The sequence below is a fragment of the Vipera ursinii genome (assembly GCF_947247035.1).
Source record: "Vipera ursinii genome assembly, chromosome: 1".
Classification (NCBI taxonomy): Eukaryota; Metazoa; Chordata; class Lepidosauria; order Squamata; family Viperidae; genus Vipera; species Vipera ursinii.
In genome coordinates, this window is record NC_139512.1 from 315122627 (window position 1) to 315136272 (window position 13646).

Here is a 13646-nt window from a genome sequence, read left to right on the forward strand (position 1 = left end):
GACCTTCAGGGCAATCTGCTAATTTGGGCTGGTCCAGACTGCAAGTGTTAGGATTCTTGAAGAATAAAGGGCACTGTCAGCTTCTTTCCAGGTTCATTTCATGGTGTGTATTTGATCTTCAAATCAAAGAGTAATAAGATCAAGGAGTTTTTATTTCTTCTCTCTGAGAACCCTATTTTGATACAGATAATAGTTCCTTGCATTTCACTCAACCGCAGAGAAATGGCTTTTTCAGTTGTTTGCCATAGGTTTTCAAATAACTTTCCTAAAAAGAACTTAGCCTTCACTGGCTGTTTTTCGGTAAATGATGAAAATAATTTTATTCAAGCATTGTTTTAAATTGATCAGTTTTAACTAATGTTTTTAGTATTTTCTGCTTTCTGCTTATTGCTTATGAGCCATCTGTATATATTTCAATATAGGAAAGGAAGACAAATTCAAACAATGATTTTATTGAGGCTAACAAAACCGTCGGAACCTGGAGAAGTGTCTTGCTTTTTCTTCAGGAAAACACAGGATAAATTTAGTTTCAAAATAAAAGTTCTAGAAAAATCCCATGGGCAAGTAATTCTGAATATTTAGCCAAATCATTTTCCTCTCCTTTGCGTAAAGGACAAAAATTCCAGCCTGGCTTCACTCCCGCTTGTCAAGTCCAAGCTCAATATATAGAAATGCTAGCTGAGTTGCAACCTAAAACAATTAAAAATGGTTAGTAAAGAACACAGCACTCGTAACTTTTTGCACACTTTAGAGCTGTATTTTCAGCAGCTCTTTCCATCCCAATTGATGGGCTTGAAGTGCTGTTCGTACTCCTGTAACACTGGGATAATCATGGGGGTTTGTCTGCAGTCTGAAGAGTAATCAGAGTTCTTCCTACCGAATTCTCTTTAGAAAATGGCAGCTACTGTAATGGGCTTTTCACTGATATCAGGAAAGCTTTCTGTGAATTGAGCATTACTGTGAAGTGTAACACAGCTTGTGACCAGAACAACAGCAGCAACGCTGAAGCTGGTGTCACAAAAGGCTTTCAAAATTGCTTTGCTTCTTTCTATCATAGCTGTAGGTAAAAAGTTCACATCTGCACTTTAAAAATATTTAAACACAACAAGAAAGAAAGATGCATTATTTACATAAGCTGTGTTTTTGCATACTGAAATCTATAAAAGACTGCAAGTTACAGTTTGGACACAATTTCTCATCTCCTTGAGAATCCCCAGCATGATTTCCCTTGCTCTTCTAGACATTCCATCAACCACCTCAATAGATTTTTCAAGAAACAAAGAAGACTGCTGTTGGGGAGAAATCAACATAGACCACTGCAGTATCTTTTCAACAGCATAATTTTTCTACTAAATATAAAGCTTTTATAGGCAGATTTTATAGACACATTCTGGATTTTGCACTATATAAGGTGCAAAGTACAATCCTGATATACTTGTAGAGAAGCCCTCATAAACTGTTACTACCAGCCAGATAGTGGGAAGATCTTCCTGGGTCACTATAACAAGATCCAAGAGGCTGAATTCCATCCAACATCTCAAAGTCAAAATGATTTAACCAATTCACAGTTTTGTGAGAAGGAAAATGAATGAGTCTAATCTGTGTGCATTTCTCCTCCTCCATCCCAGCTACCCCATCCCTTTTCCTGGCAATGATTAGTGCTATTGGTGATAATTTGATGTGTACAACACTGGATGGGGAATAACATTTTTCAAAAAAATGTTTATTTCATACGTATTTCATGTATTTCACTAGGTGGGTTGTGATAAGATAAATTTTTATATAGGTGAATCCTAGAATCCTTTCTCCATGACTAGAACGAGTTCCTGTTTATAAAAAATGAGCTACACATCCTAAAAGGGGGGGGGGGAATTATGATTTAGTAGGTGGAAAGGCTTGTATATACAGGAGAAGATATCTCAGAGGACCAACAATTATCTTCACAGGTTATAATATTAATTTGTGACTCTATCCATTGTAACGGATATCCCTACCTGTTTTAAAGAATCCTCATATGTTGGAGAACAATGGTTGCCTCCTGGTTGAACATCTAAGATAATATTAGGCTTCTGAGTTCCTGAAACCAAAATATATCAAATGCAATCTACATTAAAGGGAGAGGAAAGATGCTATTCTGAAACATAAATAACCATGCACACTGGTAACACTGAAAGAAAAGTATTTTGATATATGTTTATGGAGATTCTCATTCATCCAGATCATGATTTGTCAAAAGGCAACCAAACTTTCTTTCTTTTTCTTTTTGAAAATGTTTAGCTTCTTATCCTTCTTTAGAACTGAAGAAGCTTCTTGGATTAAAAGCAAAACGTTTTCAAAGAAAAAAACCAAGAAAGTCCAGTTGCCTTTTGAAAAGCACCTCCGGGTATTTTTCTCACTGACTGGTGGTATGAAGGAAATAATTTACTAGTATTCTCTACCTATTTATTCCAATTCAGGAGAGTGTTTCAGATATGTTTTGAGGCCAAAAATGTGATTCCAAGGATAAGGTTTCTCAATAACTAATACAGGTAGTCCTTTGAATGTTCATTTATTAACCATTCAAAATTATGATGGCGCTGAACAAAGGGACTTATGACCCCTGATTGAAGCTGAGGCTGCTACACTGTTCCTACAGTCACATGAACAAAATCCAGGTGCTTGCAGTCCACCCGCCCTCATGACCAGAGGGACATTGCAGCAGTCCCTCTACCCATCTTGGCCTCCATACCACCCCACTGGGTCCCACACCCACCTCCCTACTCCCCATCATGGCTTAGTGCACTCATCTTGTCTATAGATCTCCTTTGAGAAGCAGCTACTCCACTATGTGGCCTTCCTACATAGATGCTGAGTGATACCATCTGGGAAGCAGACATAAAAGAGCCTTGGTGGAGCAGTGGGCTAATGCCTCCTTAAGTAACACCAGCTGCCTGCAATTAGTGCAGGTTCGAGTCCCACCAGGCTCAAGGTTGACTCAGCCTTCCATCCTTCCGAGGTAGGTAAAATGAGGACCCAGATTGTTGGGGGCAATAAGCTGACTTTGTAATAATGCCGCTTGGGGTGTGTGTGAAAGCCCTAATAAGCAGGCATATACATAGAATGAAGGCTACTGCTAAGCTTGTAAGCCGCCCTGAGTCTTCGGAGAAGGGCGGGATATAAATGGAATTAAAATAAAAAAAAATAAAAAAAATAATTTGGGGAGTGGCTACAATGAATTGTGGCCGCTCCAAAATGGTGCCTGCTTCTGGGATGGTGCCATGTAACCTCCATACTGTATAGGGAGGCCGAGGGGCAGATGGGCTGGATCTCTTTCCTGAACATTATCGCAGAGGTAAAAAAATGGATAAAATGACAAAGATTGAACTGACCCCAAAAAATCCAAGGAGGACTTTCAGAACTACTGGTCCCCCAAATTGTAGGATGCATGGAAAACCCCTTTTATACTTGTTCCCCTATCTCAATATCTCACAATCATTTTTGTATAATTGAAATTATTGTGCTATGTATTTTCACCTTGGAAAGAATGTGATTGGTGTTTACTTCTGAATAGAAATATGTTCCTGTTATTGTCCATATGATTTTTTTATATTACTTTTCAATAATTGTCAAGCGCTTCATATATGGAAACATATCATTTATAATTGATAATCATGAGCATAGTTTGCTTATACTAATGGTTAGTATATGCTGGCTAGAAATTCTCCCCTCTTTTTAAACAGATGCACACAGACAATATTCTTGATGAATCATTTGAAGTTAGATATCAGTTGAAGGATTAATTGAGGAAATAGTTCTATATTTATCTATCTATATCTATTTTTCAACTATGAATTAAAATTACATATCAATCACGGAAAAACAATGGAATGCTAAGTATATTTGCAAACTACATGAATGTTTAAATGGGATATCTGCTTTAATACTGAAATTCTGTTTCAATATTAAGACAAATATTTAAAATTAATCAATAATTTGATTAATTTATCTATTTCTGTGTTAATAATTTCCTCTATTATGCAGATTAATTTCTGGATGTTACAACTACTACATTTTATGTAAATGTTAATTTATTGCATGTAACACATACTATCTTTTCCAATATAATCAATAAATGTCAACATATCAGGGTATGTATATATACATCAATCCCTGTTCCAAAAGGAAGAAATATGCTGAAAAGTCCAATCTAAAAACAAGAGTCACTTAAACAAAACTATAATTTGTCTAATTTAGCATCATGACCCTAATTTGATAAATCATATTTCACTGAAGAAAAAAAAGAGCATGAATATATGTAGTCATTCCTTGCTCCATCCTGTGAAAGGTTTGCTAAAATTTATCTAGTTTCTTAACCCAAATTATCTACTAGGAGGCCAACGCATTTTTTCCCCTTTCTCCAATTCTTGAAAGAAGGGAACAATGTTGCAGTTTTGCTCTTGCTCCTAAATTGGACTTGTAGTTTGACGGAAAACATACATATCATGACTACTTTCATTTGCTTCTTTCTGGTGGATTGGGCAGACGTGTGCAATTGCTTTATTAACCATATCCCAATGTGATCTAGAAATTATTAGTGCTACCTTTATAATCTGAATTGTTGGTTTCAGCATGATCTTGTAGAGCTTTTCTGAGTTTATTGATGTATCTTAACAATCCTGCCATGGGAACTCGTTGATCCTTTTCAGAAGCTGTGATAAAAAGAGAAGGATAATTCTAAAAAGAAAAAAAATGTCTGAGTTAGCAGGATGAAATTATTGATACCAATCTGTGCAGGCATTAATTTTTAACTTGGTGGAAGTTGCTTTACCATGTCAGCAGGAAAGAAGTATTAAACAGAGTTAATTAATCTATCTAGACCAGGGGTGTCAAACTCAATTTCATTGAGGGCCGCATCAGCATTGCGCTTGCCCTCAGGGGGCTGGGTGGGCGTGGCCTACTGGGTGGGCATGGCTAGAGTGCATATGGCCTACTGGGTGGGCATGGCCAGCTCTACATCGTTCGGATCAAGGGTGCCTATGGGGGCCTGGGCAGGAGTGGGACAGATCTGAGGGTCTCTGGCAGAAGGAGGGTCTCTGGGCCAGGGCCAAGGCAACGGGGGCCGTTCCCTCACTGTTTCCAGGATGGCTTCGCGGGCCGCATGAAACCACTTCGTGGGCCAAATCCGGCCCCCGGGCCTTGTGTTTGACATGTCTGATCTAGACTGTAGCTATAGCTGACAATTATGGGAAGATCTTATCTCTGACTTGATAAACAGCTCCCACTTGTCTTCCACTGAAAGTTCTCCATAAACTTTTTATCTGAGACTAGAAAGAAATTAAAATAAAACTTTGGGTCTGATTTTAGCTCTGTCCTAGCTGCTACTCTTTTCTTCATTTGGAAATAGATAACCAAGCAAGTCAGTTATCAGAGGGTAAAGCCAGACAGTGTTAAGCTTATGGTGCAGCCATACCTATTTACAATTGATATGGGAAAGTTACCTGTTTGCTCAGAGTTATACAGCCCTCTTAAATCCCCTTCTATCAGTTTTGCCTGCATTGTCATTGCTATCCCTGTTGATTAGACTGTAGTTTGACCGCAGCAGCATTGTAGTCCATTGTATTTTGGCTACAGTGATCTAGATAGCGTTACCAAACCAGATATCCTGTACCTTGTACATTTCATTTCTTTTTTATGACTGATAAGCTTTCCATTTGTCTCTGTTAAATTTTACTGTCATTTTTATTTATCAATTAATTTCTGCTTGTCTCTCAGATTTCTCTAGACTATTTTGAATTTTGTTTATATTTTCCAGGGCATTAGGTATTCCATCTTTAGGTATTCTGCCTAATTCTGTATCATTGGCAAACTTGAGTACCTTTCCTCTTCATGTAAACAATTAATCAAAATACTGAACAGTGGAGGATCCATAACTGATTTTTTTTCTTAATCACCGACATTGGCTTCTTCTCTCCTCCATTCCCTCCTCTCCACTACTGAAAGTGTTTGTAATTGTGCTTTTGGTATCTTCTCCTTTAAGAATTCCCACCCTTTCTGACTTCCTTTTCCCATTAGTTACTCTTGCCACTGAATCCTACTTATTATTGCTTATTGAAATCTGTTTTTTTAGAAATACAAGTTATGTGCTTCATTACGCTTAATTTTAGTTTCTCTTCATTTTGAGTGATTTCATTAAATTGTCTGAACAATTCTCTAAAGTTAACATTTTGGTTATGTACAATGCAATATTTAACCAGCACAAAATGCAATAGTACCTGTGGCTTAATATTTTGGTATGGACAATAACTTTTAATATATTCTTTGCAAGCCTCATCTCCCACTGGATCTCCCCATTCTTCTTGTTCCTCAATAGTTAAGGGGAGATAAGGGTCCAGCATTGTATTCAAAATATCCAGAAAAGGTGCCTATGAACAAAATAAAAACATTTTTTCTTATACAAGTTTAACACGAGTGAAGCAGATACCAGAGATAAGCCTGGTATTTTCTAATATATTTAATTTGTGAGAAGTTAAAGATAGAACTTTGAGATATTAGCAGTTAGATACAAGAAAAAAGGCAACTTCTTTAATCATACATAAAGACTAGAGTAATAATCAGCTAAGCCAAAGTGTTTTTAACCACGAGTAAAACATCTGCATAATATGCTAAGCTATAAGTTATAGTTCCAGAACATAGTATATACACATTACCTAATAAACGAAAATCAAACAAGCAGTATTTGTTTATTGCAGGCATACAAATTTACTTTTATTCCTCACTTGCTGTAATGTTCAATTATCCTGACCCATGAACTGATTCAACTACAGGTGATTCTGCCTGTCCTAGACCAGCATTACTTCACTTCTTTTATCAGCTTAATCTCTTAGTATTGTATCTCACACTCTAATTCTTTATTTCCTCAAATTTGAAGGAGCTATTTTCTCCTTGAAAATCTGGTTAAGCTCAATACTGCCAATTCTAGATGTTGAGGGCACTTGTACAACTTCCTTCACTGTTTCTGCTAATGATTTGTCTTCCCATTACTTCCATGCTCAGTTTGCTCCTTATCATTGCCAAATTGCTTAGGGCTTAACAGAAAGAAACAAGAGGAGGGAAAACAGCAGGGGCAGATGGTTTAGCAGGCCACCATTTCATAATGGCAAGAGTCTCAGTAGGTGGTGGAGAATGTCAAACCAGTCAATGTCAAATGTCAAGCTGGTCCTTTTTCTGGATATAACCATGAAAGAAATGGGGAATTGTAATAGATTATATAGAAAGTATTAGCTTCAGAAGAAAGCTGATGCAATCCATCTTGTTATCTACTGAGCCAAACATCCATAGGACACTACTGGAAGGCAAAACTAAACTTTGTTGTTGTTTTTTTACACTGTGTGTGTATGTGTGTGCATGTGTGTGTGTGGGGAGAGAGAGAGGAGAGAGAGAGAGAGAGAGAGAGAGAGAGAGAGAGAGAGAGAGAGAGAAGAGAGAGAGAGAGAGAAGAAGAAGAAGAAGAAGAAGAAGAAGAAGAAGAAGAAGAAGAAGAAGAAGAAGAAGAAGAAGAAGAAAAAGGAGAAGTTTAATAACTCTTGATGTGACAGGCAATGATTCTCAGGATTAGACAGGTTAATTATGTCAACAAGCAACCACTGCTCAGCTTCAAGGCCATGAAGTTCAGAAGAGAAAATCCACTGAGGCAGAAAGAAAAATTAATGGTTTGAAATTACTGTGGGTAAAAGAAGGAACAACAGCTTCACACTAATAGACAATAATTAATTTTATGATGTTTTGATTCTAGTAAACAACATTTTTATCAAACTGAGTCACACTATGGCTGATGTACTTTAACCTGATCTGAAGATGGCAGACTAATTAAAATATATCATATCAGGGAATGTGATTTACAGCCAAAGCCTGCAACTTTGTAACAGCATCACTTTAAGTACTTCCGTTTGTTTGAATTGGTATAGGGCAGGGCTAGGCAACCTTGGCTCTTTTATGACTCATGGACTTCAACTCCCAGATTTCCTGAGCCAGCCAAGCTGTGCAAGCGATTGGACTAGAAAGACCTCCAAGGTCTCTTCCAACTCTGTTATTCTGTTAATTTGCTTCAGAGAGTGCCCAGAAACTTTAACAACAAGAGCTGGCAATGGCCAAGAGCAGGAAAGTTGAAGAAAGAGATAGAGGGGCTAATTCTGACTGCACAAGGCCAAGTCTTAAGGACAATTGCATACAGAGCCAGAATTGAGAAGACATCAACAGACAACTGCCTATGCAAAGAAGTTGAAGAAACAGTGGAAACCTGGTTAGCTGCTGCAAGATCACACAGACTGACTACAAGCAGTGGCATGACAAAGTAGCAACAATGGTGCATCGGAAGATCTGCAAGAAATATCATTTGCCTGCAAGGAAGAACTGCTGGGATCATAAAACAGAGAAAGTCGTAGAAAATGAAGAAGCTAAATTGTTCTGGGACTTTAGAATTTAAATAGTCAGGCACCTGCCACATAAAACCCCAGGCTTAACAATTGTTGATAAGAAAGACAAAAAAAGCCTGGATAGTGGATGTGGCAGTAACTGGAGACAGTAGAATAGAAGCGAAAGAACTGGAGAAGATCACAAAATACAAAGACCTGGAAACAGAAATAGAATGACTATGGCAGAAGCAAGCAAAGGTAGTCCCAATAGTAATAGATGCCTTGGGTACAATCCCAAAACAACTGGAGTATCACTTGAACACTGTCAAGCATTGACAAATTCACCATCTGTTAATTGCAAAAAGCAGCTAATGAGAAGGAAGGACTCACTGGAGAAGAGCCTAATGCTGGGAAAGATTGAGGGCAATAGAAGAAGGGGACGACAGAGAATGAGGTGGCTGGATGGAGTCACTGAAGCAGTAGGCGTGAGCCTAGATGGACTCCAGAAGATGGTAGAGGACAGGAAGGCCTGGAGGAACATTGTCCATAGGGTCGTGATGGGTCGGACATGACTTCGCAACTAACAACAACAACATCCTGTTCAGAGTAATACATCCATACAGACAATATCTGTAATATCATCAAACCTGTACATCTGCCTATCCCAGGTCCTTGAAAAGGACTCGATACGTAGATAAAAATGCCAAACCGTCTGAACATCTGGCTGAATGTGCGATGAACCTTAATAATAATAATAATTGCAGCAACCAGATTGGAAAAGAGTGGACCACTATATTACAATGGATATTTTGATACAATATTATGTCTATAATGAAAAATCTGCAGATTTTTAATTACTTTTCAGATACAATTTAAGCTATTAATTTTAATTTTAAACAGCACTAGACACATGTACTTGGGTGTTCCCGCCCCTTGGTACGGCTTATCTATCACTTAAAATAGTAGAAGAGACATTTTTACAGGTATTCCTGATGTCAGAGATTGTTCTGTTATCACTATGATTTATACTTTATTGTATTTATTTATACTTCAATAGTTTATTGAAAAAAATCTTTGAATATTAACCTGGAAAAAAAGCACTCTAGTAGACTTAAATCAAATATTAGTTATCTTACCTGTAAAACCACAGCTCTGATAAGATTAGGTGCAATATTGCAGATGGCCCCTGCGAGAACTCCTCCAGCACTTGTGCTCATTAAGGCTGTTTGCATAGGCTGAGAATATCCAAGTTCATGTAATAACTTGATGCAGGCCTGGAGGTCTTGGATACCATTATGTTTTTTCATCATACAGCCATCTTTATGCCATCTCAAGCCTAATTCTCCTCCACCCCTGACAATTAAAACAAGAGTAACAACAACAAAAAATCTGAGGCATTTTATTCTCATCCTAATATCCAAGAATATTAAATACATATATGATTTGATCAGAAATGCCTGTTTTAGGTGTTAATATTTTTTTTAAAAAACATTAAGCTAAAAGAATAATAATCAGGCTGGCTTGCACTCTTTTGTTTCCGCAAATGGAGGACAACACAGCAACTGTTTTTGATTTTCTCTTGGATTAAGAAATTATATCCCTTGGTATCAGTACCAAAAAAGCCATGGATCTTGCAATTCTCAACATATTGCTGATGGTGGAGAACACACGCTCTTGCAAACAAAGTCATCACACTGCTCCTTTTTGTGATAAACAACATTACAGAAAGAAGTATGAAATAATAAGCAAGTAGAATATTCTTTATTGAACAGAATATTTTTTACTGGCCAAGTGTGATTGAACACAGAAGGAATTTATCTCTGATGCATAAGCTCTCAGTGTACATACAAACAATAAAGTGATAAGCACAGATCATAAATCATAAGATATAAACAACGTGATCAATCATAAGGAGAAGATAATAGGAAAGATAAGAAGATGAGAAAGATGAGAAAATGAGAAAGATAATAGCAATAGAGCCCTACTACAGGGATAAATATCTTCAGGTATGGTGTTTAGCAGAGTTCTGACATGGGGGTAAAAACTAAATTTGTGTCTAGTTGTTTTGGCATGCGGCTCCGGAGCCGCGGGTTGCAGACCTGTGCCCTAGAGCAACATCCTGAAGGAAGAAATTGAAATAGTTTATGTCCAGGATGTGAAGGGTTTTTTTGATATTTTCTCAGCCTCTTTTTGGTTCATGCAGTATACAGGTCTTCAATGGATGGCAGGCTGGTTGCAACTGTTTAAGTAATGCACAAACTCAAGAGAACATGAAAAACATGAAGAACTATTAGATATTAAGTAGAACCAGAAATGTAAATGTGCCCGGTGGAATTTTATACAGCTTTTCCCCTTTGCTCAGTGCAAATTCTCATGCTTATTGGGTCTTCTATACATAACTTTGTGACTGCAATATTAACAGATCGTGTTTTGGGATTTCTCCAAGCTGGATTCAAAGGTGCTGATATATTTTTGGTGATATGCATGATCAGTTATAAAATAGAGTAAACCACCAATAACATATGGATAAAAGTGTTTAAAGGAGTGAATACATTCAATATTTTAAAAGCACATACATAATTTTATTTAAAAAAAACTATTTAAATTTCAAAGTACAGTTTTAGGGCAAGGCATAGATATTCTTGTTTTTAATACATTAAAATTATTACATTCTAGTATTTCTTTTAAATTGGATTAAGGATTAGGCATTCTGAAATATTCTAAGCATGCTAATATGAAAATGTTTTGTTAAAACATTATGTAGTTTTTAAATTTTAAAATACATGTGGATAACATTTGGTTTGGAATTATTTTCCTTCAGTTGAACTATTTAGAATCAAGTAAAATAGCTGAAAGTTTACTACATGATACTAACCACTGGGACAGTATAATTTTTTTCAGTAAAAAGTAGAGAAGGTAAAAATAGAATTTACTTGTTATACTTGTTATTTAAATAGTATGTAAAGGATAGCAAATATATCCTTTATAATTTCTGTGCTTAGCTGAATATAAATTATTGCTGCGAATGTACAACATAATAATATAATTTAACATACAATATAATAGAAATTAAAGACATGCTAAGAATTGAATGACAGATATAAAAAAACTTTTAAACATGGTACTAAACCATAGAACTAAACTGTGTTCTGATGAAGTTAGAATTCATACAAAGAATATTACATTATTAGCAAATAGTATACCTGAAATTATCAGCAACAATGTACACTACAAATAACTGGCAAAAACATTTATGGAAAAAAATGTGAATGGAGTAAAAAGTGTTGTGGCTGAAGGAGAAAGCACAAAGATATTAACAGTGAAATATTAACGAGCAAATCAGTTTTATAATATTACAGACTTACCTAACATGACAAAAAGCTAATATCCAGCCATCCTTGATTAACATTAGATTCTCTGCTTTAAATGTCATGTTCAAATCTATTCCATAAGCTCCATAGACATGAACCAAAAGTGGCATCTTGTGCAGCTGTGTAGAATTGTTTTTATAAAAAACTGTAATTGGCACCCAAGTTTCATCCTGCGAATGAGGAGCATATTTAGACATTTGCAAATTATAAAATCAAAAGAAAATTTCAACTGATATATTTGACATATTTCATTTACCCTAGCATTCTTTGACATTTTGTACAAAACTCTCAGAAAATAAAAAGAAACTTGGGATTGCTACAGGATTTGTTTACCAATATAGAATATAAACCTCTTTAAGTGCAACTCGTGAGAAGTTTATAAAACATGAAAGGAGCACATTCCTCCTGCACCTTCTGCATTGTGATCTGAACGGCGTTACATTCTTCACACTAAACGTAACAGCAAAAATAAAAAACGTAAATGTCTGCTAGGAAGTCTCTACTATATGACTGAAAAATATAACAGACTGCACCATTATTTTTCTTATTTCATAAAAACTCATGGAGAGATTCAGTGGGAAATTATTATCATACAGATTAAGATTTGTATATGTTAACCCTTGCTTTATTTGGGGGAATTTTTCTCCTGACAGCACAGAAAACAAGGCCGTTTCATTTCAAGTAAGGGTTATTGGGAAAAAGCAGAACAACTTTGCCTTCATGTCTCTTAAATTGTAGGTCTTACAAAAGAAACATTAACATTTCAGACAACAGAGAAATAGCAATAGCTCTACTGATTAGGGCATCTAGTAGGGATATTTTCTAAAAAAAATTCCTTCCAAATCCTGTTTACAAGAGGCTAAGAAGACAAGAGCTTACCTTGCTCTTAGCTTCTAGACGTACAGTTTTACAATATGCTGTAATTGGTACTTCTTGCTCAGTAAATTCAATAAGGCTCTTTTCCATCAATGAATATGCAAAACGAACTGGAGGCTGAAGAGGAGACATGAGCCAAAAATAGCAAGTGTTGGCACTAGAGTCAGAATTAGGTTCCAATTCTAGTGAACAGGCCCAAGCAGGTAGCTAGAAAACAATAGAAATTATGAATATTTCCCTAATCTTTGGATTTTTGTTGTTGTTGAACTACATGCTATAGTTTCCAGCCCGATAACAGAACGTCTTACTGGCCAAGAGGTGCTTCACTTGCCCCAGAAAAAAAGTTGGGTTGATGGCAGAACTCCACTATAACAAGGGCAGCAATTCAATGATTTTTCCCTAAAAGCTGCTTAATGACATTCAAATAAACCATGCAAATGGAATTAAAAATACAAGTCTGAAATAATCAGAGGTGACAAAATATTAGGCAATGTCACTAAAATCTGATATTTGGGCACCAAAAATGTATTTAAAATGCACGATTCATCTCTTGCAAGATTTCTCCTTGCACTCTTCTGGGTTATCATAAAGTTTTAAAAAATCTTTCTTCCTGCCCTTCTGTCTGCTCGTTCACTCTATCCAACTTGAAACCCAGCCAAGTCAGTGTCTGTTATTGCACTGAGGCCTTGCATTGGCTTTGGGGTGCTCAGCCACTTACAATCCTTGCCTCTGACTCTGTTCCCAGCGTTAGCCATTGTGAAGAACAAAATTATTTTTTTGGCACAGCTATATTCGGAAACTCAGGGCTATTATGTTTTAAGACTTAACACTCCTAGAAATGAAAGGAATCAAGATTCATTCTCTGAGAGCAGCAGGGTCTCTTACCCACTGCTTACTTTCTTTTAAGAAGTTCTGGTTACTGGGTTGATAAAGGCTTTTGGAAATTGAGGCAGTCAGAGTCAAAAAGCTTTACACAGAAAAACTGCACTCTGTGTAATTGATTAAAACC

General features: G+C 36.5%; 1 protein-coding gene across 1 annotated transcript in view; it reads right to left on the reverse strand.

The window, feature by feature from the left end:
- Nucleotides 1–436: 436 nt before the first annotated feature.
- Nucleotides 437–13646, reverse strand: part of PREPL (prolyl endopeptidase like) — a 32840-nt gene continuing 19630 nt past the window's right edge. Inside the window, exons 9-15 of the mRNA XM_083362898.1 lie at nt 12641–12844; nt 11756–11931; nt 9527–9743; nt 6252–6401; nt 4581–4713; nt 1995–2077; nt 437–690 (exon numbers count right to left, since the gene is read on the reverse strand). Coding sequence (XP_083219024.1) covers nt 634–690; nt 1995–2077; nt 4581–4713; nt 6252–6401; nt 9527–9743; nt 11756–11931; nt 12641–12844 — 1020 coding nt within the window. The 3' untranslated portion in view covers nt 437–633. The remainder of the gene's footprint in view (nt 691–1994; nt 2078–4580; nt 4714–6251; nt 6402–9526; nt 9744–11755; nt 11932–12640; nt 12845–13646) is intronic.